We start from the raw sequence: 22,813 nt of genomic DNA, 5'->3' as shown, positions 1-22,813 counted from the left end.
ACTTTGGAATTGTCCACTTCCAGTAATCATAAAATGTTAAGACTTAGAGCTGACTTGGAATTGGGCAGGTTGCTGGGTGATTTTCTGATTTGTTTCATGTGTTATTTGTATGAAGACTGTGCTGTACTTGTAATTTGCTTTAATGATAGTAAATTCATTGACAGGTTAAAAGTAAGGTACTTGTGAGTTACTGGACAGAGGTTTTAGTGTTTATTTTCTAGAGTTTATTAAATAAAAGAAATCAGTAGATGCTCCAGTTTGAGTAGCTCCTAACTCAACATGTGCAAAGTGTACATCACTGCTGGGAGGTTTGCTGCAGAATTTTGTTTCACCAAAATTTCTGTTCCATTGAAATTATTCTATAAGACTTTTTAAGAAGTTCCCATTCTAGTTCAGAAGTGCTAATGAGGAGAATTTCTAATATTTGCTTGCATTTCTATGGTAGGAACTAAATTTTCATTCCTGTATGTGTGAAATGTTTGTGCCACCTTTCTCACTCTGCCAACCCAGTGAATAACTCAATTGCCTTGGTCTTGGTTGTTTTTTTTTTTTTTTTTTAATGTAAAATGATCAACATAATCTCATAAATAGGGAGTGAGAGCATCTAGCCTGTGGCAAGCTCCAACTCAGGAGTACAAGCCCAGGGGCTTCTCTAGCTCCAGTGGGAGTTGGCATAATAAAACTGCCTGACCTAATGATTTCTGTTATGAGATTTTTCTAAATTTTAATGCCAGTGGGTTCTTTCTCTTTAGGGTCTAGGATTTTAAGAGAAAATATATTGTAAGTGTAGAATGTTGTAAGTATAGAATTAAGGAAACTTGTTTTTAAAAGAAACCAAGAACTCATCTCTTAAAAATAATATTAATCTCTATTCAAAATATAATTCCATATTCTGTTTTGGTAAAGAGAGATGAATCTCTGTTCAAAGAAGCAGGTGTACCTTTATACTGAATTCTATCTTTTTTTGCAACTGCAGAAAGTCAGTGACAAATTTGCATCTAGGAACACACATCAACAGTCACTAAATGATAGAAAAAAATGCAATTTTCCTGTGTTAAACTTCCTGCTGCTGGTCTCTCTCTTCTGTAAATAAGAGTCCCCTTTCTCAAAGGGCATGTGAAATCCATACTGCTCTCCCCTGCTTTCTGTGGCACAGCAGAGAAACAAATAAAGTCAAGGTGCTGTCAGTGTGTGACCTCCAGATGGTGGTTAGAAACGGGGAGAGGCTCCAGTGAGTGCCCTGAGAGAGCTGCAGATGTGCTCACAGGGGCAGCAGGGCCATCCCTGAGTTCCAGGTCACAGGATCAATTCTGCACTCAGTGGCTCTGAGCAGGGACTGCCAGAGCAGCACTGAGGGACTGCACAGCCCATGAATCTCACACAGGCCTCAAAGGAAACTTGGAGTCATCAGAACTATCAATTACAGGTGAAGCAGTCTCAGGGCTGGGGAGAGTTAAAGATGACTCATTGCATGGTCCTAACTGTATGATAAAGCAGAACAAGCAGCATTGATGGACTCTGAAAGAAATTTAAATCCACTCATCTCATTTAAATGGTGATGCTATTAAGAGGGGCAAGTGGTCACCAGACAAGAGCTTAAAATCTGCACTTTAAATAAATGAGATTTGAGAGAGCGCCTCCTGCAATCACCTTGTAGCATTTTTCCCCATGGATTTTATGGGCAGACATGTTGCAGACTCAAGTTTGGGTTTAAAAGCTGGGAATTTTAATGGTATGTGCACCTCAGTCCTGATTTTAAGTCTTTCTTAGACCAAGTCAGTTACATTATAGAACTCTGACTTGATTATCAGAGATAGAAAAATACAAAATTGTTTCAGAAGATACAGAAATCATGCATTGATCTTTTGGGAAAAAGTTGCATGAAAGCAATTCTGACTTCAAGCTGTTTTTCATTGTGAGGTGAATCATCATGATTCCTGCTTTTTAGCCCACTGGGACAGACTTGCTGAAGTGCAGGCGAATTGAGAAAAAATCAGATCTTCTCTGTTCTCCTTCAGGGCAGAGATGCCCTGTGCCCTTTCCCCTCTCTCTGCTGGTAACCACCATGGACCTGAGTCTGCCTTTACCCTTCTTGTAGCCCAGTGCCCAGCTGAACCTGACAGCACTCTGGCCATTAGCAACCAATCTGCCTCTTATTAGCAGGTATCTACTTAATTATTTACAGGCATGACGTAAACTAGGAATGGAAACAGAGAAAATCACTGTACTTCATCCTTCCAGCAATAAATCTCCTGCTCTGTCCTTCAAGATAAAGGGAATACCACGAGAATCCAGAGGGCCAGGCTAATAACTGCCCAGCTCAGTGCAAATAAATATCATCATGGGTCCAGGTTGTAAGAATTGTGTGTGTTTAGCAGATATTTAGCACTTCAGACACCAAGCACTGTGAGGGAGTCGTGCACAGAAAGGGCAGGGAATGGCTGAAACTGTGGCTGGCTTCTCATGCTCACAAATAATTATTTGTGCCTGTGATGATTCACTTGACCAAGAGCACATTTATGTGTGCATGGAATTAAAGGTGAAGACTTTAGAAATCTGGCTCATGGTTGGGAACAAAAATCTATTAATGACAGACCGTGCTGAGCACTGCAGAGCCTGGTGCAGACAGGGCTACTATGTAAAGAAGAGAAACCTGAACAAAAACAAGAGTTAAAATAAGTGAGTGGGAAGGAGTGTACACTGTGCCACAGCTAAACCCAGCTGTTCTGGGCTTTTCCCTGCTACATTTTCATAATCCACAGCATCTTTTCTTGTTCCAGTGTCCTGTTTGTCTTGGTTGCTCTACTCTGTTTTGTTCTTTTTTTTGTTTTTTCCCCAAAAAAAGCATGCAGATAAAAAATATTTATGGTATTGAAACCCATACTAAAACTGCCTTAATTTTTGCCAGTATTCTCTAACACTCATCTGCTTTTCCCCTTTCCCACACCCTTAAAAAATCCACAACAACTATAAACTCTAAATGAGCTACCTCTACCATGTTCTGAGCAAATTTGGAAGGGCATGCAGTATTACATTATCAAAAAGTGACAACTAGCTATAAAGAACTATATATCTTTTTAATGATGAAAGGGTTATAATGAGAATTGATGAAATGAAATTAATGGTAATTTAAAATAACACAGTCATTCTGATAATGGTTGTGGCAAGGTTGTAACAGTGCCTTGCTGGTTTTGTACAAGCTGAAGGGGATTGATTTTTGTTGGTGGCCAAGAGGCTTTGCCTTGAGAGGCTGCCATGTTTGTGGACAAAATCTGATGTGAAAATTAAGGAAGTGATAAATGGCCCAGCTAGAAAGAACCTGACCTGGTACACTCATGGCCAACTTTTGAGGAGAACTGCTGTCAGGATCACCCTGCATATGAGTGGCTTTAGGAAGAAGTTGCTTCTTTATTTCCAGGTCTTTCCATCTTCAGTCAGTGCAGGAAACCTAAAGTTCCTTCTCACTTCTAGGGTGTTTTCAGTATAAATTGAAAACTGCTCTGCTGATATGGCTACTGAAGGTGTTTTATGCAAATCCATTGGTTAAAAATGTGCTGCATTATGGAGCTACCTTAAAAATAAAAAATTACAAAGTGACTGTGATAGGATAAGTGGTGGGGGGTTAAGTTTGACTAGCAAATATTTGTGGCTGCTTTCTGGGTGGCCTGGTGTTGGTATAGTTTGAAAGATCACCAAGGCTGGGCTGTCACATGGGAGTCTCTATCACATAAGCTGGCATGCCCAGCCCAAACCAGAGAGCTGCCACAGGTGCTGTGGGTGTATTTTCTTTCCTAACAGTTGAAGTCTTATTTTAATGTAGGCATAGCCTTAATTTTTAAAGGTATTTTATCTTCCTGTCTATGTCAGAAACCTGTAGTCAAGGAGAACACAAAGCACAGCACTGAGTCTGGAAGAATGCACCTCCTAGGCTCCTCTCTCCTTCCCAGCCCACAAAGGAGGCAACAGACTCACAGAACTTGGTTTTTAGGGTAATTTGAGTGAGTTCTCTGGCTGTGGGCTCAGTTAGGGCAGCACCAGAGCATCAGGAATGCACCAGAGAACGGATGCAGGAGAAAATCAAATCAGTCAGCCCGACCAAGCTGATGCCCTGTCCCAGATTTTGTAGCCATCCATGCCTCTGGTCTTTGATCTTGTATCTCATTTTGGCTGGGCTGTCAGGTGAGAAACATCATCAATAATCTTAAAAGCCACCCCCCTGCAGGAAGTGAGGGCTGCAGCCCGGCTTACACGCTCCAGATAAGCTCAGATCCTGCAGCAGAAACAGTAAAACCAAGAGACCAGCAATCCCAGGATTTGAAGCTGCCTGCAGCACAAACAGGAATCAGAAGTTGAACAGAATGTGCTACAAAGTAATGTGTTACATTTTCTTGAGGCTTTTTTGTTTGTTTGTTTTTGCCTTTTCCAGGACTGACATAATTAAATACCAAGTGAGTGCCAGGAAAGTTTGTTTTAGACTTTTTTAGGATAAACTGTTTTGTAGCCAAAGAGGAAACTAAACTAACGTTCAAATAAGATGTTTTTCTTTATCATATAATAAGATTTAGTTGCAGTGATCTCTATGCCTTCAGATGATTTTCAGCTTTTGCCCCAAAAGTCCGTGGATGGAATGCTGATTGTGGCACTATTGCAGTACACACAATTTGGGCCAACTGTTTTTTCTCTTACATTGATTTAACCCCATGTATTTGCTTCAGAGTAACTGAGAGACCACAGTTTGGTTCTGTGGCTTTTTAAAATGCTTTCTAAATTCAGTTTACTGGGTTTACTGGGTTGGGGAGGGCTGGTTTGCTTTGTTTTAGCCTACTTTGAATAGTTGATGTAGGAAGTTAGTGACAGTGGCATTCCAAAGAGCTGGATTACAGGTGGCCCAGTGCCCAGGAGCCCCAGTCCAGTCCAGCTGGGGAAGCTGCTGCCTCTTCCTCTGCCTTGAAGGTGCACAGAAGAGTTGAATTGGAGGAGTCTCAGCTGCTGGAAAACCCAAATGGGGAAGGGAGGTAGTGTGCCTGCTGAAGTGAGAGGAGGAAGGGGTCCCATAAGCAACGTGAGGCTGCATGAAAGGCATATTGCAGTTTATGATGTCTGGATGCCCACCTGGAGAGCAGAGAGCTCAGGAACAAAATGAAATGACTGAAATCCTGCTCGACTCTGAAATAAGAAAAGAGTATAGTAGTGGAAGGATTTAAATGGGGAGGGCAGCTGTTATAGCCCCCAGTTGTACATATTTTATCCTGAGGCACCATTTGGTTTAATAAAATTTAGATCTAAGGCTGTCCTTAACCTATCAGTTTCTTAAGACTTAATTATAAAGGTTATACTTTCAAAGGACAAAAGCATTATTCATTTGTCTGTTCATGTCTTCCAGGTTTATCTTGCAGATTATGGACTTTGCTACAGATATTGTCCCAATGGGAACCACAAACAGTATCAGGAAAATCCTAGGAAGGGCCATAATGGGACAATAGAGTTTACCAGCATAGATGCCCACAAGGGAGTAGGTAGGTTTCTTTTTTTTATTTCAGATGAGTGATTACAGAATGAGTAATCAGGCTGTGAGTGCTGCTGTACACAGGAGAAGCAGTGTTGGGGATTGCTCAGCCCCTGGTGTGGTGACCTCCTCGTGTGCCTGGGAATGCTTCCCCAGGGCTGGGGGAAGGGCAGCAGGACCAGCCCTGGGAAGCTCTGCACACACAGCACTGGACAGCCCAGGACAGCCCTGAGAAGAGCTCAGCATCAAACTTCACTGGTTTATGTTGGGAGGGCTGGTTTGTGCTCGCTGTGCCCTGCAGAGGCAGGATTTGCTAATGCTGCATTGTCAAGGAAAAGGGTTTGGAGCCTGCACTGTCCTTTAGGGAGAGCTGTGGCTGAGTGTCACCATCTGTGTTATGGGAGGGTATTTCAAGATGACATTCCTTCTGCAAGGAGAAAAACCTTTTCTCAAGCCATAAAGTGTTAACTTTTTGAAATCTTTTTCCAGTAGCCTTTCATATATCTTACTTATTTAAACTCACTTTGATGGTATTGGAAACACATTTGCAGGTAAATTACATACATAGTCCTTTTATTGGATATTGATTGTACTGCCTTGCATTCCAAGGCAGACTTAATTCAACAATTCCCTAATTAGTTAAAGTCATAACCTATGTCTTGTATTCATTTACCATTAATTAAACCTTAGCTGTTTATTACGCTGCAGTCCAAATCCAATAGCAGACCCATAGAGCCATGGAGAAGGGACTGGGAGGTCAATATTGAAAATATATGTTGTAAAGTCCCACTGATGGCTGCATTGTTCACAATCAATATGGTCAATGCAACACAACTTTCTTAGTTGCTATGTCAGCAAGACAAAAAGTCAATTCTAATGTTATGCTAGTGAAAAAAATGGTGATTATTGAAAAACTTTGACTCTTGCTACAAAAGAGTGTTTTTGTTAACTTTTCTTTCCCCTTTCCCCTTCTTCACCCCCAAGATCAGCTCAAGCAGGAGGGATGGTTTGCTGCTGCCAGCTTGGTGAGCATCAGTGTCACCAGTGATAACTGCAGGAATTTGTGCTTGTTAATAGCTGCTGAACTGTTACCTTAAACTAATACTTTCTAACGAGTTTTAGTTGGCACAAACAACTGTATATTATTGCTTTTTCTATTAAAAGGACCATTGACCATGTAATGTAAAGGTTCTTGATAATTTGCTGGAGCTGTTAAAACCTGCAGTCGTTTAACTCTGGTCATTAGGAAAAATGAAATAAGACTGGCAAGTATTTCCTGCTAAGACAACTGCACCATTTCACCTGCTAGAAAATATTTTGTGGTGAGGAGAGCATCTGTTTTGGACTCTTGTGGCCCTCCCAAGCTTGCAGGCTGCTTTCTGGAGAGCTGACTCTGCCTGCTTTGCTGGTAGAGTGAGTGGTGTGGCTGTACATTGGTATTCGATGTGGATGCTCTTTGAAGGGTAGGTGGAAGCTGGGATATTTGTGATTTGGCTGTTGGGTAGTTATAGCAGCCAGTTTGGTAGTGTTTGTGGATGGGTATGTGGTTACAGGACAGAGAATTCCTTCTATTTGAAAGTGCAGGGAAACTTTACAGGCAGAGGAAGCCTGAGGTAAGTTTTGCAATCTGTGTCTTGGATAACCTCCTCAAAGAGCTAAATGTGGTGGAATTGGTTAAAACCAGAGGACTCCACAAAACAAAATGTTCAGACAGATAGTTTGAGGGAGCTTACCCCCCCCCTTACACTTGAAAAGTGTTTCCTTGATAGCTGCAAACAGAAAATCCACTGATTTTTTTTTTTGCTCCTGCCAGAAGAGACTGCAGAACATGATGTGGGACCTGGTATGTTGCAGAGCATCCAAACTCTTCACATGGAATGCCAGCTCTGACCTTGTGGTGGTGTCCTGCCTTTGTGTGGGACAGAGTTCATTCCATGCCAGCAGCTGGTGCAGTGCTGTGGTTGGGTTTAGGGTGACAATGACACTGACAGCACAGGGATGCTGGAGTTGGTGCTGAGCAGGGCTTCCCTTCAGGCAAGGACTGGTGAGTTCCCCGTGCTCTGGCTCTGAGGAGCTGCCCAGGGAGCTGTGAGGGACCTGGCCAGGACAGCTGAGCTGGCCAGAGGGATGTTCCATACTGGGATAACAGGGATAAACTGGGGGGTGGCCAGGAGGGGCCAATCACTGCTCAGGTGCTGCTGAACAGTTCTGTTGTGCATCACTTCTCTCTCAGGGGGTTTGTTCCTTTCTTTACCTTCCTTTTCATTATTATTATTTTTAAAATTTTAAGTTCAAGTATTAAGCTGTTGTTATCTCAACCCATGGATTTTAACTTTTTTTCCCTGATTCTCTTCCCTGTCCCTCCAGGGAGGGGGAGGGTGTGAATGTTTGTGTGGTACTTTAATTGGTGGCTGGGGTTAAGCCACGACAAACAGCCTGAATCAGGAAGAGCAAACTGCCAGAGTTTCCCCACTTGCAGCAGAGCTCTCAACATCCCAGGAAAATCTGCATCTGCAGGGACTTCTGTTGGAGATTGCAGGGGTTCAGCTGGCACAACGCAGCAATGGGTTCCTGCTCTCCTGGTGTGAGGCTGAGAGGCACAGACATGGCTTAGGATGCTGAAAGACTTCCAGCAGCTGGGGCAAAGGGTTTCTTTGCTCAGCCATCTCCTGGATTCCCTGCTCATGGTGCAGTCTCAGCACAGTCTCCTGTACAAAGTGAGGTGGGGTGTTCTGAAAAGTCTTTAAAGACTGTGGGCAAATGGAAGGTGCAGAGACAGCCTTCATTCTGGTGTCACCCAGCTTTTCAGAGTGGAGGGCTTTGTTATTTCAATGCTTCAGGAACATAATTCTCATTTTTAAATATTATTTTATATAAATGAGATCCGTTCCAGAGGGCATTTCCTGCATGTGTGTAGCAACATAAGTATCTCAGCCCCCCTGAGCAGCATCAGTGGCTGTGCTGAGCCAGACAAATGAGAACATTTTGACTTGTTCATGAAGCAGCTACTGAATACACGCAATGATTTGAGGGACATGCTGAAGCTTTAACAAAATTGGGAATTTGAAGTTTTGATTCAAAAGTGCCTCTTGGCAATGCTTGGAGCTGATACCCTCCTTGCACAGAGCCAGTCAAATGCATTCCCTTCCCAGTAATTTAGGTCAGTGCTGGAGTTTCTGTGGTTGAATGAAGATTTAATGGGAGGTTATTCCCCAGGACCTCCATGGAGCTCACCAGGTGTAGAGTGTGCAGTGCACTGAGATCCAGGAAGGTTCCTACCAGTGGCCACTGCAGGGAAACACTCTGGGGTGCTGGGATTGGTCTGTGTTCTCCTGACAACCTCTGGAAAGGCCAGGTGGGATGGATGTGCTGTTCCTGTGGAGCTGCATCCTTGAGCTGTGTTTGGAGTTCTGGAACCAAGTAAGGCCCAGGCTGGCCTCTGCACAGGATCCAACCTGCACCATCAGCATTCCTGGATGTGTGGCAGGATCCCATCCCAGCCAGGGTGTGGGTATTTGAAATTAAAACCCTTTTTATTCTGATGCAGATTTCTTAGGGCACAACTGCCTCATTGGTTTTAGTGTCTCATTGGAGTGTACTCACTGTATTCATTTTTAAAGACCAGCCTGTATAAACAGTATTGCATTTTGGTTTGTTGATTGATAATTAAGGAGAATTATATCTGTACTCAGTGTACATTTAAAAAGTTGTTACGTAGTTAGTGTTAAAAAGTAATATTTGGATCAATGGCTCCTATGGATTTTTGTAGATTTTCTCCTCACTGAGGCATGCAGTCAATACCTAATTTCTCTGGAGATTTACTGCACTTAACATATTGAGGTTCTTTTAAATACTCCAGTCCTGTGCATTGAGTGTGTAAGCCCAGTTTTAATTTGCTATCATTGATGAACATAAGAGTATGAAGTATCTATGCTGAATTCCCTCCAGCATATATTTGTGTTTGCCATCGATCCCAAGCTGAGTCCTCTCCCTTCTCCCAGCACTTCACAGGAACTTTGAGCAGTGATGCCATCTCTTGCATCAGTAGAGACCCCACTGAAGTCTGCAGGACTGATCTCCACATCTGCAGCAGTAAAAGCTGCTTACCCCAGGAGTGGGGACTTTGGGCAGGCTTCTCTGTGCCCCTCACGGGGGTTATGAGCTCCTTGGGCTCCTTGAGCTCCATCAGACACTGGCTTTGTCCAGGGCAGTGCCAGCTTTGGGCTGCTGGCAGGGAAAGCCCTGCAGCCCCTGTGCTGGTTTTCCCCACTGCTCAGGCAGAGCTGTTCAGTGGTATTAAAACCACAGCTCAGTGCTTGGCCATTTTTCCTGTTCTGCTGACTAAAATATGTGCAGGGTTCATTTTGTGAGGAAGGATGTGCAGGAATATAAACACCTATGCCTGGAAACACATTCTTTGGGAGCCTGCTTCCAGAGAACAGAGCTCTGAGTGCCTCTGGATCAAGAGGTTGATTTGGCATCTGTCCATGCATAGTTAGGATTCAGAGGGAGCCTGCAGGAGTTTTTTCTTTTTTTTTGTCGGTCAAATGAATTATTGATCTGCTGCAGTTTGATATGTGTTTCCCAAAGACTGCGTACAGGACAAACTGTAAATCCTAAATAATAAAAGGAAAATATAACCAGTCTGGCAAAAAATGGGTGGAACTTTGCAGTGGGAAATAAATAAAAAGATGGTTTAGTTCCTGAGAGTTGGGATTAGAAATGTGTGCCCAGCAGAGGAAGGAGCAGGAGGTGGTTTTAAGTGAAAGAAGAGTCACTAGCAAGGAAAAGATTGGATGGGCTTCTACAGCCACCTCTGGAAGCTGCCAGGAATGTTCAGAAGCAGCAAAAATAAGGAGAGAAGCATTTACAACTCTGTCACATCTGAGGACTGTGCCTGGGGAAGGGCTGTTGTTCTCTACTCTAGGAATTCAGGCAGGTAGTGAATCTCAGCTGCTTGCCCACCCCCACTTGTCAGGCCCTTACCTTTGTGATTCTTTTTTCTGCCACACAGATGTGAAAGAAGAGTTAAACTTCTGCCACATGTCCTTACTGCAAGCCTGGAACCTTTTGCTTCCGACCAGGTACCGGCATCTCCTGCCACCACCGTTGTACCTGCCACCAGATCTCATGGTGACATTGCCCTGCACCTCCCAGCCTTCCCACTCCATGAACTTCTCCCATCAGAGCAGAATCCCAACCCTCTTTCTTTCAGCACATCCCATTCCATCAGTCCTGATTCCCTCCTGGCAGCTCTGCTGTGTGTTCCATGTCCATTCATCCCATCAAGTGTCTGTAGGATCCCAGTTTGGGACAGAGCGTCCCAGGCTGGCACAGGAGGTGTCCCTCTCTGCCATGTCACAGGCTGGCTTCTCTGGAAGAGCTGTGGTGGTGCTGTGGGTTTTTCTTTCCAGCAGTCCATGGTGGTGGTAATTGTCAGGGAGTCCTTGAGCACTGTGCCAGTTTGAGGAGAGCAGAGCTGGTTCCTGGCTGGCTTTTGCCCTGTCTGAGGCTGGATAACTCTGTGGAATGGCCTCCAAGCACTAAAATGTATCATTAATTTAATGTATTTCTCTAAGCTCTTCTGTGGAGCCACCCACTATTCCATTGGTCATCATCCTGCTGCAGGAGCTCCTCAGACTGGCCAGGACCAGGGGGAAGCAACACTTCCTTATCTGCTTTGGGGTTTTTTTGTCTTCTCATTCTCCTACTCCTAATAGCAGCAGTGATTTTTGTCAAGTCTTGTATTTGTCTGGTTTTTAATCATCTCAGCCTTGGGTTAAGTTCTATCACTTTGTGATGATACATTTTAATCACAATTGCCTTTCACCATGATTAACCCTCCTTTCCTTTAAGGGCTTTTGCATTGCTGGCTGTGGTGTGAGTTCTCTTTGCTTGTGAGTTACCATAAATTGGTGTCCTGTAATGCCAGTGAGAATTGGAGGTGCCACTGCCCATCCATGCAATATGAGCAACCAAAATGATCCAAATGATTTTCATGTTTATGAAAAGCTTCTAATCCAAACAATCACTAATAGTGAAATTATCACGTAGCAGTGCTAATTAAAAATAAGAAAATATTTCATATGTCAATTGTTAAATCTTTACAAAAGGCTGGAGAAAATCAGCTAAACAGAGGCCATAGAGAAACCTCCCATTTTTACTTCTGTTTCAGAGGAGTTCCTGGGAGCAGTGGAGTTTTGAGAGCATATTGTGGCTGTTGTGATATCCCTGATCTATTTGGAAATAATAATCTGAATATAAATTAGAGTGCAGATAGCTGCCAAATTCAGTGTACAGAGATAAATCATCTATTTTCTTCTAAGGTGAATTGCTTCAGTTATTCTGAGTTATTGGAGCCTGTGCCTGTGTGTTGAGTATGTTTGTGGTATATTTAAAACTCTGATTTCATTGATGTGGTTGTGAGTTCATCAGCTTCAGTGGAGTTGTTTCTGGTTTATCTTGGCAGGACTGAGAGCAGAATCAGGCCTTAAATCTCCAAATTAAAAAATTAAACTTTAAAGAGATTGTGAAATAAAATACCACCAATATGTTCCCATTAAATACTATTTCACATGAGACTAAAATAATAGTAAAAAGATCCTGTGAGTAGAAAAGCAGAAATCGAACATCTATTAAAAAAAGAAGAAAAAAAGGCAAGTTTTTTTAGCAGAGAAGTAAGAATTTGATTTAAATAAGTACTGGTTGGAGTGTACTCTCTTGTAACTGTGACAAGTTATCAAGCAGAATTGTTTTATTTTCACCTGGCTGTCATATTTAAAGTGAAGGCAGATTGATTTCTCTCCATTGATGTTTATCAAGAATTCCTGTAATCTTCAATTGTGGGAGCAGATTTATTTTTGCAAGTAAACATATCATTGAAATTTATCTGTTAGTGCTGAATTTGACATGAAAATCTAATAATTCCATTGTCCATAGATAATAGTAACTCGTTAAAGATTAATCAATTACTTTTTAACAAGAATCTAAATGATTTCAAAGCTTGAGGGATTTCGCTTATATGGAGCAGAGGGAAAGAAGCAAGTACAAGCAAAGAATCAAACGCTGACATTTTCAAGTGGTTCTACAGAACCCCCATGTAAATGTCTGCATGTAGCAGCCCTTGTGGTGGCCTGGGAGATGGAGGGATGGGGACTGACTTACTGTCTCCTGTGGGACATTTCCTGCTGCTGCTGGGCAGAGGTGCTTTGGCTCCACGGACCTTTTTGTGTCCCTGTGCTTGCTGTGCCTTTGGGCAGGTGTCAGCCAAGGCTTTTGCTTTGTCCCAGGAGCTGCAGGTGAGAGGGAGCATCATTAGTCACAGCCAAACTGTGAAGAAACTTTAATCTCTGGGACTGTTTTGTCAGAAAATGACTTTTCTTTTGGTACCTTCTGAAATCTGATTGGTTTGCTGTTATTTATAGATGCACATCAATGAATCCCCCCCGTGGAAAAATGCTTTTCATTGGAATTCTGAAAGTTTTCCTCAAAAGGCCACTTTCTGTAGCCTCTCTCACCCAAACAGGTGCCAGAAAGGCATTGTGAAAATTAGAGGATCTGCAGTCAAAAATGCTGGCTTATATGGATCGAATCTGGAATTGCCATAATGGCAAAAAGAGTTGTGAACACGTGTGTGTGAATGGAATTGTTCCACAGTTACTGGGAGATTTATGGCCAGAGAAATCACTTCAGAACAGCAAGTGGTAGAGATTGTGTTTTTATTTTAATATGGGAGCCAAGTCTTGCATTAGGACGTTGCTGAATCCAGGGCAGGAAACAAACGACGCCCAAGGGACAGCGCAGCGGTGTCGGATCCAGGGCCTTTCATAATCCCGAGCCCAAGAGCAGTTAAGATAGGGAATGTATAAAAACTAATCTGCTGCTTTTACAGTAATGTGTGTACAGCAGCGAGGGACAGTTATGATGTGTTGGCACCGTGGCTTTTAGCAGATGACTTCTTAAATTAAAAGATAAGTTCACCGAGTGACTTTCTGGAATTTATTTAATGAAGGCTCATAAAATATGATATCTGTTTACAGCTGGATTAACAGCACAGTGCTCAGCTACTGGTCTTTACACTGGATAAAAAGTGCCAAACAAGTCTAAACTCTCCTTTCCTTCTTGGAAAGCACAAATTCATTTTGGAAAAGCATAAATTTAACTTCTACATCTGTCTGTCTTTAATCACAACAAGCAGTTTCTGGTTTTGTAGATTCCATGTGGTTTTGATGTGCAAACTGCAGGCTGCAAGTCAAGGAAATCCTGCATTGCTCCTTCTTGTTCAGTTTTAGCAAGTTTGGTTTCCTCTGGGTAGCAGCAAGCACTAGCAATTCTGTTGATATTGCACTTTTCCCCTCCCTCTTTCTCTAGAAAGATTTAACTTCAGTTTATCTGTGTAGATGATGCTCAGAGAGAGTTAATTTTTGTTTTAATTTTGTCTCCTGTATTTGTGTCTGCCTGGGGTGTGCAGGGAGTAAGTTGTTGCTGAAATAAGTTCCCTTTTGGAAGCAGCAGTGGGAAGTTCACTCAGGACTTTGCTGAGCAGCGAGTGCACTTTGGGCAGTGCAGAGCTCGGCAGGCGCTGCTGGAGCCGGGAGCAGGCTCTGGTGAGGCAGTGCACACTAGATGGCACTTTTGTCCCAGCATCCGAGTTCAAACGGCTCCACGGGAGAACAGGAAAGGCCATCAGTGTTTAGTCTGCTCTCACAGAGTCCCTGCATGACCAATGTGGACCCCATGGACTTCCTGGAACATGTGTTAGCAATTTAGCAGCAGACATTTATTTCTTTGTTTTACTGCTTGGCTCTTTGAGAAAGTGTTGGTACTCAGTTATGGGCTGTCTGGATCATGTCAGAGGCCATGGGGATCAAGTCCATGTGACAGGCCAGACTGAGGAAGGATGGAGTTGGAGGAGGTGAGGAAGCTGACCCTCACTTGAGCAGGAACAAGTCACTGCCTGTCTGTGGCCTGTGGCCAAATGCCGGGGCGGTTCAGGTCTAATACAGCTGAACAAACAAAACACTTTGCCCATTTGGCTTCTTCATATTTCATCAGCACCAGTTCAATCAAAGTCTTTTCTATTTCCTAAGAAGAGGTTCCTATTCTTAATTGTATTTTTTTTTCTCTTTCCCCCTCCCCCTTTCCCACATTTTAGCCCCATCCAGGCGAGGTGACCTTGAAATCCTTGGCTACTGCATGCTGCACTGGCTGTGTGGGAAGCTGCCCTGGGAGCAGAACCTCAAGGACCCTGTAGCTGTCCAGAGTGCGAAAACAAAGTAAGGACAAAACCCCACACATGACACACCAGCCTGGAGCCCTGCAGCATCCTCACTGCTTCCCAGCTCTGGGAAACACAGCTTTGCATGCCGTAGAACAGCACCTTAGGAGAAAGCTAAAGCAATTTTCCTTAATTAAGAGAGATGTTGGAAGCAGTTAAAATGGGAACTTTATGTGCATGTCTGCACTCCTTTGCATGTTTATGTCTGTGCTGCTGTGAGGAGAGGATGGATTCCAGTGCACAGTAACAGGCATTTTGTCTGCTGTGTATTTTTCCAATACTCTTTTTTTCCCAAGAAATCATTTGTGAATTAGCACGGGCCTTGGTGCACATACAGAAGGTTGTTGTGTGCTTCCATTAAACTTCACGGGCGCTTTGCAGAGACCATAGTACAAACATCTCGTGGAGGTTTTTCCACATGTGCACTCAATTTATTTAACTTTCTATATGATACTATTTTTCAGATGTTATTCTGTAGGTTTTTAATGTTACATAAGCCTACTGCCATTACAAACAATTAAATTCCAAACCACTAAGGAACTTGGTGAAAATCTTTCCTTTTTCCCGGCATGACTTGGAGCTCACTGGAGCAACAGTGCATCAGTGTTTTCTTCCTCTGCCCTCCCAGCTGGGACAGGAGGGAGTTAACTGCACAGGGTACCTGTAGCAGGCTCCACAGCAAAGTTTCCCAGAGCTGTAGCATCACAATAGCAGGAGCAGCAGACTTTGAAGTAGGGCAGGTCACAGCAGAGGTGCCTGCTGGGGCTGGCCGATCCCTGAAATCAGTGTGGGACAGGGAAGGGTGGCTGCAGCTGGGGATGTTGACACCCTCTGCTGTGTTTAATATTTCTCCTTTAGAAGTTCTGATCATTACACAGCCCCCTGCAAGGTAACACTTATACAATTCAATGGGAAATCAATTTAATCCATCAAGCTGCTCCAGTGACTCTTCCCTTTCTGTTAACCCTTGGATGGCTCATGTTTCCAGGATGCTGAGCAAAAAGAGGCTTCAAAGAAATGCACAGAAAATTACACAGATTCCACTTATCAGAAATATCTTCTTATTCTAATGAATTGCATTCCTAGAATTAGGTATCTTGCCCAGGTTATCCCTCTTATCTGTCTTAATTTTCAGCTTCCTCTGGGTGCTGAACTGCCCAAGATGAGGGCTGGTGTTTTTCCTGTTTTTAGGAATTGATGCTGAGCTTCTTTGCTGTTTCTGGATGGACAGGAATTCCACCTGTGGCCCTGCTGTTTATGAAGTGTGTGGGACATTGGGTGATGTGACCTCCCTGTCCCCTTGTGGCCCTGCCGTGCCTGGGTGTAACTTTGGCAGCCACGTGCTCCATGGCAGAGGGGAGCTGATGCTAAATGATAGGAAAGCAGAGCAGAACTGCTGCTTAAATTCCAAAATAGAAATTGGAATCATCAATCTGAAATCAGAACAAGCCATTTGGCTCAAAGGGCTTTTGTTTTTCCTTCTAGAAAGCTTAAAATATGTACAAATTAAAACCTAAAGTGCAGTTTTAGGTGTCAGCCTGGTCTTGGTGAAACCAGCTGTGTGCAAAGAGTTAAAAATGGAGCTGGTGAGGGGAGATGTGGGTTCAAAAGAAGTCCTGTGAATCATTGGCTCTCCTGGAGGTCCACTCCCTTTGGAGCTGAGACTTGCTGTCTTCCTAAATCCCAAATGAGGAATCACCTGCTCCGAAAGCGCATTAAACTGTTGCACTCTGGTGTTGTTGCAGACTTATGGATGAGCTCCCAGATTCAGTGCTGAGGTGGGATCCTCCTGGAAGCAGCTGCAGTAAGTGTACTTGCACCTGTACCCTCTGGCTCTTCAGCCTCTTCCTAAACACAGCTCAGTGTCTGACTCTGGGGGGGAGCAGAAGAGAAGGGAAGAAACACAAATTGAACAAAGTCTTTGGAAAAAAAAAAATCTTGCTCAGTCTGTGCTGTATCCCATGGAGTGACATGAGGGATCCTGGCCATATGTAATCCAAGGTGTTGGGAAGCAGTGACTATCTTGGAAACAGAAGTAGCTGTTAGCATGGAAATAGTAAGCAACTGTCTACCAAAGGTTTATTGCTCATTGCTCAGAGTTTGAAAAAGCAAATGGATGCACAGTTTGTCTTGTCTTGTTTCTTCCTTCCCTGAAATACAAAAGTAACTCAGGGAAAACACCAAAGGTCAGTATCTATTTTTGATTTATTCCCTTATTTTCTTAGCACTTTTGTATTGGAATTACTGGAATGCAGTGTGTATTAGGTGAAATTTATTCATGATGTGTATACATATTTAATAAATCTTTCCTGCTGGGATTTGACCAGATGCTAATATCTGGTGTAGCACTCCAGTTTTAGGATACACTTGGGTCTTCAACTGAAAGAAAAGTTTGAACCCCCCATATGTTTTTCCTACTAGCATTATTTCTGCCCATTCAATGGTTTCCCTGTTTTTTGAACCACTTGATGGAAAAATGTTGCTGCTGTTGGACTGTTTTGGGATGCAATCAGAAAAACAATAGTAGTGTTTGAAGAAAAAAAAAAATAATTGTATTTTTCCAAAACATTCCCAGTATAGTATTTATGCAGATTAAAATAATACTGTTCAGAGTAATTAATATTTGAGGGGATATTGTGATCTATCAAAGACTTTCTTCTTTTAAACAGAACTATCAATCCTTGCTGGTACAATGTTTTAAATTTTATCCTTGGATAGCTGTCAGTGCTGTGGGAATTAGTGCATGAACATAACGAGATGGAGCACTTCAAGTCTGGCTTGTTTATCCAAGTCTGTCTTTTCCTTTTCTCCTCCCAAAAAGACAAGACATTGTCAGTTCTGTGTTTTGAGTGTGCCTTCAGCTGAAATTGTGTTGTCTCGTTTGGCATCCGTGTTGGAATGAGATCCTCTCTGAACTTCTGGGGTTGCACTCAGTGAAATTCACACTCTGATCTGCTCTGCAGGTGAAATAGCCAAGTTCCTGGCCTCTGTTTCTGGCTTAGCTTATGCTGAGAAGCCCAAGTATCACGTGCTGAAGAAGATCCTGCTGGATGGGCTGGAGTCGAGCGGGATGCGCTACGACGGCCCCCTGGAATTTTCCACAGCAGCAGCAGCAGCGTGCGCACGGAATCACCTCGCTGCCAAGCTGTCCAGGGTGAGTGAGACAGCTCTGGGAGCACTCCTGACACCTCCTGCCTCTTGCCTTCCCTCTTGGACAGGAGGAAATAGTTAAAGCTCTCAAAATGAGACTGACACAGCAGTTCTTCTGCCTTAAATACACCATGTTTGTTAATTCCTGTTTCCCCTGGCTTTGCTAAAAAGTGGAATGTCAACCCTCAAGGAGGAAGAACTGCCATGAGTCCTTTTGACCCACAGGCTCTCACTTCAAAGCAGTAGGTCTGTGGAGAATGATTTACTTTCAGGATAATGGGGAAGTCAAGGACTTTGTTCACTAACATCTTGAAGACAGGCCTGAATGCCAGGTTTTTCCTTCGTCCCAGATTAAAAGCAAAGTTACCTTTATTAGTGCCAGCATTTAATTCATTTTCTTGCTTTCAGGCTGTTCTTTGTCATTTACCTTTACCCTCCTGCAGCCCCAGTGTGGAGATGTTCCTGTGACTTTAGCTGTGCTGTTGGTGTGCACTGGCACAGGGTTTTCCAAGTGACACAGCTCTCCTGTGCTATTTTCCTGCAGTGCTGTAAGTTAATAAAGCCCAGCTTCCCTAAGCAGAGAGGGAGGTAATTAGCAGTTTTGCTGGGAAATGTCAGTGCCGTTGTTCCTGTGGAAGTGCCCGCGTGCAGCAGCCCCGTGTGGGGCTCTGGGGCGTGTGCAATAAGGCAGGGTCAGGGTCCCATCCATTTTTAATATTCCTGGTGAACTTTGGACCATCACAAGTGTTCGTGAGCCAAGAATGCAGGATGCAAACTAATGTGACTGATAGGCTGCGAGATGAATGGTGATTCAAGTATCAGTGCACAGATGGTTCTGATTTGCTGAGTTTTGTAGCTGCTGCAACTGAAGACATAAAATATCCTTCTAGTCATAAATTAGCTCTTTGGAAGCAAAACCTTGGCACCAGAGCTTTACAACCTTCAATTAGTAGGAAAAGAAGTATTTGAATGACTGTGGTATTGACATCTGTAGGCCTGCATAGTAATCATTCCTAATAGAAGAGAATATCTGTTTGAGGGGGTTTTGCATGGCTAATTAACCACCAGTGAGAATATGTAATTTTTTCATGATCTCCTGATTGTCACCTTTCTCTCATGATACAATTAGACTTTATTGTAGCAAGTGCCTCACAAACCAATTGTCAGCACTATTTACGTATTGTGGAAGGCAGAACAAAAGTTCATGTTTAATGAAAAGGTACTGGGTTTTGATCTTGGTAATTACAGATACTTACTTTAGCACTTTTATTGACTTTTCTGGTTTTACCCCCTTTTTTCTTTTAACAAATCCAAAAGCTATTTTGGTGACTGGACTTGTGTGGCTGTGACAGTGACCACTGTGCCCTCACTCATTTGAGAAGTTCTTTTAAGTTTGCACTGTTTTGTGAACTGACTCTGAGCATCAGGTAGCTGTTAACTGATCTCCAGCTGATCCTGCTGGATCTCTGTTTCACAGCAGTCTTTGATTTCTCAGAGTCAGACACTAAATAGTAAATCTGTTTCCTTCTTAAGCCTGGACAAAAGCTCGACAGTCTGTAGCATAAAAGATGATTCCAACCTTGCAGGCTGCAGGAGCTGCTGCAGCACTGGATATTTGCAGGTCACACCCCCCTGGAAAATCCCTGGCTGAGGAGTGAATGGTTGTCACCATTCCTGTGCTGCAGGACTCAGTGGGATTGGGTGTGATGGCCAGGAACAGGATCAGGGGAATGCCTGGGTGTTACTAAATCTTGGCACCTGTCAGCACTTTCTCAGGGAAATCTGTAATGCTGAGTGTCTCACTGCTTGGAGCAGTGACAACACCAGGATCACCTGTGTATGACTGCAGCCTGTTCCTTCAGCCAGTTCTGCTGCTGACACGAGCCAGTTTCCTGTAGGCATTTGCTGCTAAACAGCTGCAGAAAGGCAATTTTAGGTTATCCAAAGGATTTAAGGAGTACTTAAATACAAGTAGAGAGGGCAGGTAACTGAACTCTCTTGAAATTTATTGCTATTTTCAGCAAATGCAATGTTTCAGTGGCCTGGTGCACTTGGTGCTGCAGCCCTGACAGTGCTGGGTGACAGGCAGCTCTTCCCAAAGCATCTCTTCATGGCACTGCCTGGAGTGATCCTAGGCCTGACTCTTTTCATCTGTGTTCCCTTTCCCTCGCTCCTTTTCTTCACCAAACACTTCTCCCATTGAAGAGAGAACCTTGGAACAGTGGGAGCCACTGCAAACAGGCCTCTGTCTCCTCACTTGTTGCTTGTGAGCAGGATCTGACTCCAGCTGGTCTGATTCCTCCTGTACCACTTTGGTACCCAGGAAATGAGGGGATTTGGGGTTAATTCCCTTCTGAAGAGCCATGAACACCTGTACCAGAGGCTCCTGTAGCATCAGCTCCTTGATGATGTGCAGAGGACTGCATGGATTTTAGGATATTGCTCCTGTGTAGAATATGAGTCTAATCTTGAGATGGCATCAAAAGTGTAGCAGTGGCTATATCCTGATTCTTGGTTCCAATGGCACACCAAAGATAGGTGATAAAATATTATTTGCATTAATTCCCATATTTGTTTACCATGTTTTTGTCTCTGGATAAATTTTTTCAGCTTTTCCTCTTACAGTGAAAGTGCTGATGTTGGGAAAGGAAAGTGGGGTAAAAGTGGGTGGAAAGCCAGGTCACTGCTTGCTTGATCTTGCAGAAATCAGACTAAAAAACAATTGCATTAATACCAACCTGTAATTTCATTAGGATGAAATATGGTCATTTTCAGATGTAAATCCACTTATTTTCACTTCTGGAACTTTAAGTGAAAACTTGGTTTTGCTGTAAGTCCTGTTTGGAAAGTGATGCAGTTGTTTAAGGTGTGTATATATGGTGAAGATCATTCTTTTTCTGTGTGAATCTGGGCTTTTTTTCACCGTACAAAATGCTTACTGTGCACCCCAGGTTCGCCTCCCAAAGCCTCCAGCAAAAGCAGCTCAGCAGAAGGGAAAAAAGCCACAAGGTGAAGAAGCTGCCTATCAAAACCAAGGCACACAGCTCCTGGAAAAAGGAAAGCCAAACACACGGAGCAGGAGGCGTCCCCAGGCAGAGCTGCAGCAGGTGAGGATCTGGGGGTGGCAGCAGCACCCAGCTCTCCCTGTTCATTAGCTCCATGTCCATCTCGTGGGGTGGGTGAGGAGAAACAGGGCTGGGAAAGAGCCACGGGCTCTGTCACAGACTCCAGGAGCCGGCAGAGGCTTGCTGGCTTCCAGTATTCCAAAGAGGAACCTGAGTCTCTGGCAGCCCAGGGCATAAGTGCCAGGAGGGCAGTGCCTGAGCTGCCCCAAGCCTGGCACCTCCAAGTGCTGGATCAGGACCTGGCCTAACTCTGAACTCACTGAATTCCTTTCAGCAAACACAGTTACTGTCTGTACCTCAGTGGGCTCCCTTGGCCAGGCCTTCCCTAAAGCCAGAGCAGCAGAAGGAGGACATGGGGCAAGAGGAGCAATCCAGCTACCTGGGCAGGCCCCAGACCCGGGGAACACGCCGGCAGCTCCACGTGGAAGAGAAGCCACTTCCATTTTACACTACACAGCAGGAGCCTGAGCACCCAAAAAAGGTGAGGGGTTTGGTGTTGCCATACAACAGTCACAGTGCCTTCAGAAGGAAAGATCAGCTTTTCTAAAAACAGGAGTTTCAAAAACCCCTTGAGGGCTCAACTACGTGTAGACAAACTCTGTTTGCCACACACACTAAAGGTTTGTGGGCAATTGCCTGTGTGCACTATTGGCCATCTACCACTGCAGTTTGTGTAGCTGCAGAGCAAAGCCTGCACAAGGATGCAAATTGTTATTTCACAACTCTTCTGTCTCCCTTTGTGGACCCTGTTGTTTGCTTGGTAGAAACTTGGTTCGTAGTTTCCTTCTGTGTGTAGTGGAAAACTTCACAGCATTCATTACTTAAGTCCTTAAATTCTGAGTTTTACATCAGAGGATTTTAGCAGTTAACAAAACTCACCTTGAATATTGTTTATTTGGTGCATAAAAGGGCTGAATGAATAGTTTGTCTTACTCTTCAACCATACAGGGAAAAAAAAAGAAAAAATGAATCAGTTTTAGTACAAATAATACAGCCCCACGTCCATCTGAGTGGTCACTCTGTGCTCCTGTTCACCAGAGAGCGCTGGTGATTTTAGTGAGTGGATTCCACCCTGGTTTCCTTTCATATAAACAAATAACTTGGTTAAATGAGGACAGCTTCTAATAAGCACAAAAATGCAACTTTAAAGGTAGCTTTATGATTAATCCAAAATTCTTTGCTTCAAGCAGTCTGACCATCACTGCCTGGAGACTCCGGTACAAGCTGGGAGAGGGAAGCAGCAAAAGCACAGCTGTACCTGAGAGCACCAGGCAGGACAGTGGTGAGCAGAACCATCCTGGGAGATGTTTTGGCTGCCAGCAGGGGAGATGGTGTTTGACAAGTCAAACACAACTTTGAAATAGGAAAGCATTCCACTGTTACTTCCTAGTCCTCAAATGTAAAGTTTTTTGCAGAAAAGGGACCAAGCACTGGGCTGGTGGTTAGATGGTATTTGTGTTTGGATTTAGTTTTTCTAATGGAAATGCTGCTATTCCAATAGGATTAAATATGCTGTTTCTGTGTAGAACCATTCTGCATAATAGGGGGGCTTTAAATGGGTGTCAGATAACATTTAAGCCAGCCAAATGAGAAAGTGGAGAAGGAAAAAAGGGAGGATTCTCTTAGCTTCATTTTGCAGAATTCCTCTCACTGATTCAGGAGATTGGTAATGGAAAGCTCTGTAGGAAACCAGAGCTGTCCCTGGCACTAAGGGACAGTTAAAAAGAGTCTTGGCTAAGAGAAAAGTGGGATTGT

General features: G+C 43.6%; 1 protein-coding gene across 4 annotated transcripts in view; it reads left to right on the top strand.

Moving 5' to 3' along the window:
- VRK2 (VRK serine/threonine kinase 2) overlaps positions 1-22,813 on the top strand; it is a 38,765-nt gene that overhangs the window by 14,939 nt on the left and 1,013 nt on the right. For 3 of the 4 annotated variants that reach the window (XM_058800789.1, XM_058800787.1, XM_058800786.1), the window contains 6 exons: positions 5,384-5,516; positions 14,661-14,781; positions 16,529-16,587; positions 17,747-17,937; positions 20,885-21,040; positions 21,333-21,539. In XM_058800789.1, the coding sequence (XP_058656772.1) occupies positions 5,384-5,516; positions 14,661-14,781; positions 16,529-16,587; positions 17,747-17,937; positions 20,885-21,040; positions 21,333-21,539 (867 nt within the window). Of the gene's footprint in view, positions 1-5,383; positions 5,517-14,660; positions 14,782-16,528; positions 16,588-17,746; positions 17,938-20,884; positions 21,041-21,332; positions 21,540-22,248; positions 22,341-22,813 lie in introns of all 4 variants that reach the window. The other variant, XM_058800790.1, reaches the window with a different exon arrangement.

Source organism: Ammospiza caudacuta, chromosome 3 (genome assembly GCF_027887145.1).
Source record: "Ammospiza caudacuta isolate bAmmCau1 chromosome 3, bAmmCau1.pri, whole genome shotgun sequence".
NCBI lineage: Eukaryota > Metazoa > Chordata > Aves > Passeriformes > Passerellidae > Ammospiza > Ammospiza caudacuta.
The sequence above is the reverse complement of the archived record's forward strand: the minus strand, read 5'-3'. Positions and strand labels throughout refer to the sequence as shown.